The 12,189-nt window shown below is 39.8% G+C and overlaps 1 protein-coding gene across 1 annotated transcript in view; it reads left to right on the top strand.

Moving 5' to 3' along the window:
* The first annotated feature begins 1,192 nt into the window (after positions 1–1,192).
* The window catches only part of L3MBTL4 (L3MBTL histone methyl-lysine binding protein 4), a 200,766-nt gene continuing 189,769 nt past the window's right edge, over positions 1,193–12,189 (top strand). The window contains exon 1 of the mRNA XM_028524588.2: positions 1,193–1,312. Coding sequence (XP_028380389.2) covers positions 1,244–1,312 — 69 coding nt within the window. The 5' untranslated portion in view covers positions 1,193–1,243. The remainder of the gene's footprint in view (positions 1,313–12,189) is intronic.

The following is a 12,189-nucleotide window of genomic DNA, read 5'->3' as shown; positions in this document are numbered from 1 at the left end:
TTTTACTTATCCCAGAAAATTCTGAAGATATTTTATTTAAAAATACAGGTTTTGATAACTTCATAATCATATGCATATATATTTACTATAATTTATTTAACCTTTCTCCCATATTAATTTTATTTTCCATTTTTGCTGCAATAATGTCATATATATTTTTACCATTAAGTTTTATCACAACTACTTTCTTAGCATGTAATAACCCTAGGGGAGGAATTACTAATGTATAGAATCTACATTTAAAACAATTATTATTTTTGCCAGATTTTTCTTATTTAAAGATGATATTTTTCTGAATTACAAAGTTTAGGTATTTATCTAGAAAATTTGAAAAGCAGAAAACCAAAGTACAAAGAATATTGGTAAAATTTTTTATAATCCTGGCACCTAAAGATGGCTTAATTTAAGGTTTTGATTTATAGAATTTTAGTCTTTTAATTTCCATTACATATTTTACCAAAAAAGACCATTTTATTTTCTAAACTGCTTTTATTCACTTAGTTGTGTACTGTTAATATAGCCTTCCTCTGTCTTTAAACAATACACTAAAATGTAATTCCATGGTCAGTTATTAAAACAACATTTCTATTCAATAAATTCAATTAACCCTCTCTTAGTGGATCTTTAGTTTGTTTCCAGTGTTTCATTATTATAAAGAATTCCAGGAATTGTATTAAGACAAATTTCTGGAAGAATTGCTGGTTCCAGGTATATGAATATTTTTTAAGGCTTTTGACATATATTCCACATTGCCTTCTGACAAGTTGTACTAATTGACATTCATACCAAAAGGAGGAAAAGTGAAAGGAGATTGAAAAAAAAATTTCAAGTCATTCACCTTAAAATGAACCTAATCATCTTCTAGATGTAATTGATCTTCTAGATTACTCCTAGATTAGGAGTAATCATCTAGAAGATAATTTTACTTCTGTGAAAGGAGAAAGAGGGTACCTCTTAGATGTTCACCAACAGCCTTCTTGGGGGTGGAGTATATTCACAACCCTGTTCTAAAATAGGACAAGCTGAATGTGGAGTAGTTAGGTGATTTTACTCAATGTTCACAGAGTAGGAGAGAAGGCTTTTATTGGTTGCTGGGTCTTCTGATTACCAATTTAATTTGCCTGTTCCTTAGGCTTATCTACAATTAAATTTTATTATTTTTCTGTCATTAATTGTTTGAAGAAAACTCATTGTGTGCGTGTGTGTTTTTTTTCCCCCAGTCCCTTCAGCGACTACACAGGACATGTGGTCTTGGGACCAGTACTTGAAAGAACAGAATGCCAATGCAGCACCCATTGAACTGTTTTCTCAGGTGATCTACTGATGGCCTTATATTTTTGCAATGAGTCAATACTTAGGAGAATTAATTAGTATTACATTGTTTGCCTACAGCAGAGTGCACCAACTTATTTGATTTGTAGTTGCTGGAAAATGACAAAACAAAGCTAATCAAAGTCTTAATGTTTCAGAGTGTGTGCTCCAGAGCTGGACTTCTGGGTTTGAAATCCAGTGCCCTTACCTACTTGTTCCATGTCTTTTGGCACGTCATTCAGTCTCAGTATCTCTGTTCCTCAGTTTCCTTGTCCATACAATAGGGAAAGTACCATACCTACCTTCTTGGGTTGTTGGAAGATTAAAGAATTTGTACATGTAAAGGACATAGGATGTAACATGTACAAGGTAAACACTCAAAAACTGTTAGTCTTTCTTTTTATTAGCTGATACTACTTGCATATGTCCACCCAAGGATCACGCATGAGTGATCTGTTTTGATATGTTGCATGGAGGCGGTGTGCCAGGCAGCAAGTTAGAGGAGATGGTGAGACCCCTAAAGCATGTCTTACCTGACTGTAAAGATGCCCAGAGCAGCCTATGTGAACTTGCTTGGCCAACCGACTACTGACACCATGGGCTTGCAGCCTCAGGGGATCATCTTCACTCAGACATCAAACCTCCATTGCCCTGTTCTTCTCAGTTTGTGTTTTCAGTACGTCAGGGCCAATTTTTATTTAAAAATCCTGTCATATGTGCATCATTATATTGCATTTTAACTAGCTGAAACTTTCATCTGCTTTACTTTTCATTATATGTGTTGAGTTACTCTAGTACTTTTTATTATGTAAAAGAGCTAATAATTATAATCCTGGATATGGCAATAGAATAGGGAGAAGCGGGGGCACAAACAGGGAAAGAGAAACCAATTGCTGGCACCCCACATTTAAGAAATACTGAGTATTCTCTTATTTGTTCTCAACCCATTCTTCACATCAGATATTTGTGTAGAACTTTGGAAAACACAGATGTGTGGATATTTCTGAGACCTACTACATAGGAACCTCAGGGGTGGAGCCTGGAAATCTCTAGCTTCAGAACCTACTCAGGGCTTCTGTAAGTAGCATAGAGGTCCATTGTGGTAGATGGTTTTAAGAGCTGTGCAGTTTCTGCTTGAGTCAGGTCCCTGCTACTCCACCTTGCTGTCACTTGATAAGACTTAGGTATGTTTTTTCCATCAAAAGTATGAGAGTTCCAGAGGTAAGTGATCTCTTCTTTCTTTTCTGTCATGTTTCCCCAGTGTCTACTCTGTTCAGTGAGCTCACATAGTGAATGTTGAATGACTTCTGTGAAACCTCTGAGGGTCCCCACAGGGTGTTTGCAGTGACTGGAACTGTGCAGTGTAACTTGTGGCCACCCTTTCCCCCTCTCCCTGAGCCCATCCCAGGCCCTTGCTGCAGCAGTCACTGCTGATCTGGAGGGTAGAGCAGGCTGGACCAGGAGCTGGCCAAAGCTCGTCAGGTGCCGTGACCTCTGAAGGTAGATGTAGCTCAGCCAGGGCCTAAGATGCTAAGTTCACCCAGAAGACACAGGCCAGGTTTGGGTGGAATCACACACTGTTCAGGGTCTCAAGGCAGCCAGAAGCCATGTAGGAACAGTCAGTTACTTTAGTTAGAACTTAATGAAACAAAATTGATCATGAATGATCTAGTGTCTCAGGAATTAGGCCTGTGCTATGTCCTCAGATCAGGATCCTAGGACACAGATCATCTCTTTCCTCCAACAAGGACTGAATCTGGCATTTGGGTGTTGGGGGTGAAGTTTGTTTTAATCTCCAGAGCAAGACAAGTTGCCTGATGTCAACAAAGTGTTAGATTCTCTGACTAGCTCCTGCATTCTCCCTCTCTTCTCAGCCAGTCAGTGTGTTAATATTATTTTTCAGATTTTCTCCTTTTAAGTCCTTCAAGGTTCATCAACTAGTATAAGAATACCTGCAGAAGAGAGAATTTCTCCCCCAGAGTATTTCTTGTGATTAGATGTTATCTAAAAAACCAACATAGGGCAAATGTTGAATATCTGTTCCCAAAATAAGTATTTATGGCAATATTGGGTGCTCTGTATTAATTAGCTGTGGGTCATAAAACTTTTCTCTCTAGGTTTTATAGAGCTCTCACAAGAGTGCTGAAAAGTGCTAAGTGAGAGGACAGTCTTGGAACATGTAGATAGGAATAGGTTCTCTCTGGACAGGAGTTGGTTCTCTGTGAGACTGCTCATTGAGTGGAGATGAGTGGTGAGTAGGGGATGTGGTCTTTTATGATTCCTTGGCTAATAATTTTACTTAAAATATGACTTAATCATGCCTTTGAACTCTGCCAGCTCTGAAGGTGACTGTTAGTACATGAGAAAGCAGGAATGTCAGATATGTTGGGGTGCCTTTCTCTTTACTCATAATTTAACAGTCCAGCTATTCCTGTTTGTTAAGGCTCTCTGTGTGTAAAGCATCATGTAAGCCCTAGACTAAAACACTAAGGCATTTATGACATGGTTTCTCAAAATCTTACCATCTGTGTTCGGGTATGAGACATGCCTATAAAGCATGATAACAATATGAGATAGAATGTTAATATTGGAATGGACACTTAATGATTGAGTTTATTAGGTATTCCATGCTGAGAGGACCTCACTCCACCCCGAATGAGAAGAATGAAGGCACCGATTATTAGGTCTATTTATCCTGATGATCTAAGAAGATGCTTGTGTTCAAGTGCAGTGTTAATCTAACTCAACATTTTTATTCTAAGATGAAGTAAACATGGTTTATAATTGAAAATAGGTTTCAGTGGAATCCAAAAGCAGATGCCAGCCTTCCATGCAGCATCAGGCTGAACTCAGTTTTGTACTGACATTGTGCTCTTAACTATTAATGTTCATTTTCATTGTGTAAATAGTATAATATGGTGTTCAGGTCAGCCAGCTGAGATGGAACTCTTCATCTTTGGACACCAAAATGTTGAAAATAACACTTAAAAAAGTTTGCATATCCCAAATGGAAAACTATCAAAAGACATTAAAATATTGCTTTACTTTTATTTATACTTTCCACACTAATATTGAAGTTTTAGAAGATGACACTCAGACACACACATGCCCACATGATCAATTTCAGCATGTAAATCAGATACCTCTTCTGTCAAGAAAATGTGTGTATTTTTTTAGGAGAGTACTTTTATTTATAGTACTATTTATTACCATCTGGGATAATGAATATACAAGGATATACCTTTTGTTGATAGAAAATTTAAAAACATTTTCTTTTCATTACCAGTGAAATGTGCCTATCTCGATTTGGTTTAAACTTTGAAATAATTTTTCTTTTATTTTGAGGTTGATATTAAAGTGTTTTCTTATCTCTCCCTGCCCATCATCTGACCATACCATGTAATTTCCTAAGGCATTCTTTTCACCCTGTTGCCCATGACATCAAGTCCAAATATGGCAGCCTGGACCCAAAGGCCTGGGTCTAGCTCCATCTCCAGATGGGCATCAACACAGAGCTGCTTCTGCCTGTTGGGACCATCCATGCACTGGTTCTCACTTGCCATTGCCTCCACTTGACGTTTCAATTTATCCATGTTCGAAGGCCTCTGTGTCTCCTCTTGCTCTCTAAACCTCAGGGTTCCATGTCCCCCTTAATATCCACCCCTTTCCTGTACCTGATGTACCCGTCCCAGCCTACCTTTTCTGGCACAGTGAAATGGACTTGCCAGGCAGCCACCATCTGCCTAACTTACATCTGCAGGAGAATAGAGAACCGTAGAGGAGTCTCATGAGGACCAGATGCTCACCCCTAGTGTCACCTGGAAGTTCGCAGACCCAGACCTTCACCTGTACCAGTCCCAACACTCTGGGATGAATCACATCTGCGGTGTTGTCAGGCCTCTGACAGAGGGAGCACAGCTTGCCCTAGCTTGAAACTGTTCTGGTGACAGCAAGTCCCTGCAGCCTCACATCCCTGTTGTCCTTAGTCACTGGCCCAGAAAGCCCTGCTTTTTGTCCCTGGCGGGTGTTCCTCTGTACCCAGCCAGTGCTGGGTTGCAGAGTAGATATGCTAAACATGTGTTTAGGCCTCTGCAAAGCAGGGACACTTCTATTTTTAAAAAATAATTTGGTATTTCAGAACAAAATAAAAGTTATCATGAGGAAAGTTGAAACTTTCTTGGATTTCTTCATATATCTTTTATGGTTTAGTAATATAGTTTTAATCTGGATTCCATATAGATGAAGTGTTACATTAATTTCCATTTGCTGCTATAACAAATTACCACAAACTTAGTGGCCTAAAGCCGCACAAACCTATTATTAAAGTTCAGAAAGTGAGAAGTCGAAAATGGGTCAGCAAGGCTACATTCCTTCTGCCAGCTGTAGGGAAGAAGCTTTCCTCATTGTGTCTAGCTGCTAGGGGCCATCTGCCTTCTTTGGCCTGTCGCTCCACATCCCTTCAATCTCAGTTTTTATTGTCACATCTCTGTTTCTGATCCTTCTGCCTCCCTCTTATAAGGACTCTTGTGGTGACATTGGATACACCTGGATATTCCAGGGTAATCTCCCATCTCAAGATTTTTCACTTAATCACATCTGCAAAATTGTCTTTGCTGTTGGAGATACAGTACTCACAGGCTCATGGCTTAGGATGTTGACTTCTCACCATGAGATACAATATTCACAGGCTTAGGCATCAGCACGTGGACCTTTGTCATGTGAGAGAGAATATTCACAGGCTCTGGGATCAGGACGTGGATGTCTTTGGGTACCCCTGTTCTGTGCACCCACAAATACTGCCCCCTTCCATTGGTGGTCCCGGTCTGGCCCTGCCCTTGGTTTGAGTGACTTCTCATGGGATGTCTTCCTCCTGGCATTCCCCTGTGGTAAAAAAAAAATGCAACACCCTCAACAGCTCAATATATCGGTCCCTTTTTGTCTCCAGCCAGAATGCATACCTGCTCCTCCCACCCAGCTGCTTGGCTTCTGCTTCCTGAGAGCCCACTGTCCCCTCTACCAGACACACCTCTCCATCCTCTAAGGTCAGCAGGCCTAGCATCGTTACAGCTTCTTGCAGGCTCTGATTTCCCTTCGATGGTCACACTCAGCCCTCCCTCCATTGAGGTTTATGCCATCTCATCCCTGCTGTTTTCATTCTTGCTACTTTGTGTGTGTGTGTATGTGTGTCTCCACACCACTGCCTTTTTTGTGCTTCCCCTCTTCCCTGTGATCTGTCTCTTGTCCCCACTCCTGTTCTCATTTTTGGACTTCCCTTTGCCCATGTAACAGTCCACCTGACTCCCTAGTGCCTTGAGTGCCTCCACCCAGGGACCTGAATTTCCTTTTCAATCCATTCCATCTGTTTTATGAGCCCACTTGCAATGTTGAACTTAAAAATTCATCATCTTGTCCACTGTCATTTCATGGGACCAGTTAGTTTTTCTTATAATTAAGACTTGTAGTTTTTGAATTCTTTTTCTCCCTTCTGACTTCACATCTGTCTGTAGTCTGTCTAGGCCCACTGGCTCCCTCATTTCAGCCATTCTCTTGCCAGGATCTTCAACTCCTTTGTTCCCGTGTTGTCTTTTTCTAATATATACCTGCCTTAACTTTGGCTCTGGATGAGCCATGTTTGCCTTTAAACTTCTGTACTGAGGCTGCCAAACACTGCTGGAGAAGACCATAAAGCCTTGCAATTGGTGGCCCTGGAAACCCATAGTTTCCACCAAGCTGGGCAGTGCCCAGCTGTCCTTCTGGATTGCCAGACTGTGTGTTCCCTGTTTGCTAAGAGGGCAGTTCTCTTAGCTGTTGTCTTCCACTCTCAGCAGAAGGCAGTTATTCACTCCTGTCACTCCTTTGATGGATAAGGTGAGACCCTCTTCCACTTTCTCCTCAAACCTCACTAATAGCACCTACTCTCACCTTCTTCCCTGTTACACTGGAAGTAGTGCTATGGATCATTCCCATTGCTGCTTTTCCAGAGACCTCAGTCCCTCAGTTACTTCAGGTCCTGCTTGTAAGTTAATTGTGCTTCTCTTCTGAGCCTTTCCCATTACATGCAAACATGCTTAAGTCTGTTCCATCTTTAAGAAAAAATACTGCCCCTTTATTCTGCATTTTCCCCTCTAACTTATCTCCTTATTCCAGTCTAGCTTCTTGAAATTTTAGATTGTATTTTCTCTTTTCTTAAAATATTTAATTTATTTTTTTAGAGAGTGGGGAAGGGGGGGAGAGAAATGTTAGTATATTGTTGCCTCTGCTGTGCCCGCCACCCCCCGCCCCCCGCCCAGTGTGTACCTGGCCCACAACCCAGGCATGTTCCCTGACTGAGAATTGAACTGGTGACCCTTTGGTTTGCAGGCCAGCACTCAATCCATTGAGCCACACCAGCCAGGGCAGTATTTTCTCTTTTCTTGATTTTTCTAACCTTTTCCTCCTGCAACCTGGCCTCTGCTCCCACCATTGCCTTAAACTGCATCAGTAGAAGTGACCTCTACCAAAGCCAAATGCATAGTAGTTCTTATTTTATACTCCCTCCACTCCAGAACTCTGTCCACTGTCAGCTTCTGATTTTGCTTATACCTAGCCACTCCTTGCCAGGCTCTTCTGAAAACCCTTTTCATCTTCTATGATTTAAGCTTAGGGCCCTTTTCTGCATGGCTCCCTGGCCATCTCATCTACCTCCTTAATTTCCATTCTAACCAGACACAGTGGCATTCCTAACCTCCTGGGTCTTTCTCTTGGTCTTCGTCCTCACCTGGATGTCACATGGTTCTTAATACTCAGTGCATCCAAACAGGTCTCATCTGCTAAGCCTCCTTCCATGGTTCGACTTCCTGGGCAACTTGTCCCTGGGAATGGCCCTCTATACTTGTCCCTCATGGCCAGCTTGAGTTTTTCCTCTCTCTTTGTCCTGTTTTTGTTTGACAATCTAGTCTGCTCAAGCTTTACCTCCTAATTCCTCAGTTCCCACTCTCTGTCCTTACCAGTGCTACCTTAATTTAGGAATAAGCCCTGTCTTTTTTTTTTTCACATAAAGTGTAGTAAAACTTTCTTAAATGGTCTTTCTGTCCAGGCTGACCCTACCTTTAACCTTTCCTGCATGCTATTGTCATAATGATTTCTGTAAATTGTAGTTCTATATATAATTTTTGTACTTAACATTTTTGATGGTTAATTTTTATGCTATTCTATGTGACTATGTGTAGGTGCAATTTTTTACTGCTGTATGGTTCTCTGGGAGAGGTACATTTTTTGGGCCCCTAGTATTTGCTTGGTGCTTTTACACGTGTTGCCTCACTAAGTCCTTCCAGCAACTTTCCCCTTGCTTTATAGAGGAAGGACTCTGTGATGCAGTTCTCTGATCCTTGGTTTATTTAACTGAAAATGACAGATAATATCATTTACTTCTCAGGGACTGTTGAAGAATTACAAATAATGTATATAAAGTGTTTGGCATACTATAGTGTCTGGTATATAGTTTACTTTATTAAATGGATGCAATTTTTAAAACTACTCTTCTCTCAGATCCTAGTTTTTTGCCCTCCCCAGAACCTTCTCCCTGCTCTTCTTGGTAGCATTCATTCAGAACACTAGCCAGGGCCTGGTCTCCCTAAAATTCATTGTTGTCAGGGTTTGCCTTGGTTTAACCACAGCAATGTTCCTGCCTATCCTACATCGAGCATGGCCTACCAACAGGAGGTACTTTGATCTTGCTTTCATGTTCTTCTGTACTTCAGGGTGAGCGCCCTGTCTGCAGATCACCCGTCATATTTGAGCTTCCTGATATCTTAATGTTTGCAGAGTTTGGTGTTCCAAACCTTTATATTCTGTCATTATATTGTTATTCCTCCTGCCTTCACAGTTGGTAACTTGCTGACTTTCTTCATGATGAAAACAGAAATATTTCCTCATTTTGATAAAACTATTATATGGATTTCAGTGTCTCCACTTTCCCTCCCTACTTCCTTCGGTGGCATCTTAACCCTGGACATTCTTTACTCCATGTTCTTACCGTTCTTATGTCTTTCTGTCTCTCTCTTTCTCTATTAAAATCTATTATTATCTATTATGATTTTGGAAAGAACTACTTTATGTCCTGATAAGGAAATTCCAGCCATCTGTAGGATGATGGGGGAGTATTTTTAGAAGTTGCTGAGAGTACTTGGGGAACAAAGACAACTTTTGACTTAATCTCTTAATTGACCAAGATGGAAGAGAGCCTTATTTGAACACATTCATATTCTCTCAATCTTCCTTAATTAAAATCAAAACAAAAGGAATAGCTCATTCTTTCTTTCTAAATGTAACTTTTGCATCCAGACCTGAATTTTATTTTTTAAAAATTGATTTTTTCTAAATACACCAGTATTTTAAACAGAATTTGGAAAACCTCTGTGTGTGTGTGTTTTGTTTTTGAAAAAGTCTGGATTTGTATTTATCACTGCAGGTACAGAAAAATGCTGTTATAAAAATCATGTTTATTATAACTTCCTGTAAAACTATGTGAGATACCTAGAGCCTTTCCAAGCAAAACAGTTCAGTGAGGTGTCAAGTTATTTGTGCTTTGCAAATGCTTCCAAATTACTTAATAATCACTGAGAACACTATCTTAGTTTTAATATAGATCCTTAGGCAATACTCTAACTATTAATCATGAGTCACATGGCTTTTTTAGTGGTTGTATAAACTGTAATGAAATCCCTAATTATATAATAAATTCTGATATGCTCAGAATCAAATATAGCCTCAGTCTATATTCTCTCTCTCTCTTTTAAATGCTCACCTGAGGATATACTTACTGATTTTAGAGAGAGGGAAGAGAGAAATATGAGAGAATGTTGACTGGTTGCCTCCTGTATGGGGATGGAACCCACAAGCTTTTGGGGTATGGGACGACACTCCAGTGAGCTGAGCCACCTGGCCAGGGCTGACCCTCTCTTTTTATTTGCTTGAAGTATTTGCTTGTTTGTTTACTGATTTGTTTTTGTCTTCTGTATGTATTTTGTTGCATCATTTTTTAAAAGATTTTATCTATATATTTTTAGAGAGGGAAGGGAGAGAGAAAGAGAGAGAGAAACATCAATGTGCAGTTGCTGGGGGCCGTGGCCTGCAACCTAGGCATGTGCCCTGACTGGGAATCAAACCTGTAATGCCTGGTTCACAGCCTGCGCTCAATCCACTGAGCTACGCCAGCCAGGGCTGTTGCATCAGTTTTAAGATAACTTCATTCATGTTTAACAGTTTTTCCAGAAAAAATAAAGAAATACCATGTGTATGATGTTTGGCCAGGGCTTAAATCACCAGTCATATCAAGGGCAGAGAAGAAAGTGTGCTTTAAACTAGAATGTAGCTTTACAACATGAAGTCATTTAAGCTGATTAATTGCGGGACCCTGAAGGACAGGGTGAATTTCCACTCATGTTTATTTCTCATATTCTCTAAAGCTCTAAGTTTGGGACAAAACTGAAGATACATCCTGATCTTGTGTCGGTTACTTTCCCTATTGGAATCCACTTCTGAAGTGGTGTGACTCACAGTACCAGGGGAACTGTGAGACAGGTCAGCAGATCGAAGTGGTGGAGCTGGATAGCCAGGTCAGGGCTGCTTGTCTGCACTTCCAGCTGTTCAGAGGAAGAGGTATTAGAAAAAGAAAACAGTGAAATTCAGAATTAGGGAGAGACAGTTTCTATAGATTTTCTTCTTCAGTTAAAAGAAATTTATATTAGAAGTATTTCCCTGAGAGCGTTTAGTCTTTCAGGAAAGAAACGTGTGTTTATTGTTTTAGATTCTAGACTAAGACAATATGTGGAACCCATTCAGTGATGGCCAGTGATTTATCAGACAACTTTTAAAGTTATTTTTAAAAGTTATGTCTATGCAGTTCTTTATTTAATACTGTGTGGGTTCTTTCTCTTTGTTTCTAAAGGTCTTTGTTAGTGGAAAGCTGCCTAAATTCAACAGTATTTCACCCACTCTGGTATGTGCTGCTTTTTGTTTCTGAGACTATAATTCAGTTAGTGGTTAGGGTGACTGGAGATATCTCTATATACCTATATCTGTATCTATATCCCTTATCTATATCTGTATCTATCTGTCTGTCTATTTATCTATTGATATCTGAGCTAAATTCTTACTATTAGTAGGTCAGTAGATTCTGGAGAAATGAGAATTTTTAAATCTAAGATTGTAGTAGAATAGATGTTAAAATGACAGTAGGAATTACATTCACTAACTTGCTAAAGTATAATTTTGTTATGCCATGAATTCTGTGTTCTCTATTTGTAGAATGCTCCTTGGTGTAATCTTGACAGCAGTTTGGGATTCAGAATTAATATATGAAAAGTGTTCAAAATAACAAGGAAGTATTCTAAAATGAGTTTAAAAATACACAATCAGCCATCCTTCACTGCCATCTTAACTGAAGCTTTGCGGGGCGTTATGTTTAATTATGTAGGTGATGATTTCTCCCCATTAGCTTAACAAGTAAGTGGCAAAAATAGGCGTCACTTGGCAAAAGCAGAATTTGGGCATGCCTTGCTGCCTGGCCTGTGTATCCATGGCAAACAGCTGCAGTGAACTGTTACATTCTGCTTATTGAAGTCTCCTACATATGTTATTTAGTCAGTGGATTGATTGATGACAGATTCCCTGAAAGGATGGCCATGTGGCTCTAAATTTTTTTTTAGGTCTTAGGCCCCTTTGAATATGTAATGAAAGGTATTGCTAATCTCCTCAGAGAAGTGTTTGCATGCAAGTTTTGTATAGAATTCAGGGGGTTTCTGTAATGCCTGAAGAAATCATGGATCCCACCCCTGTTTCACCATTAAAAACATATACAATAGGTGTAGTTTAAACAGAAATAGAAAAAAATGTGTA

This window comes from Phyllostomus discolor, chromosome 9, assembly GCF_004126475.2.
Source record: "Phyllostomus discolor isolate MPI-MPIP mPhyDis1 chromosome 9, mPhyDis1.pri.v3, whole genome shotgun sequence".
NCBI classification, from domain to species: domain Eukaryota; kingdom Metazoa; phylum Chordata; class Mammalia; order Chiroptera; family Phyllostomidae; genus Phyllostomus; species Phyllostomus discolor.
The sequence above is the reverse complement of the archived record's forward strand: the minus strand, read 5'-3'. Positions and strand labels throughout refer to the sequence as shown.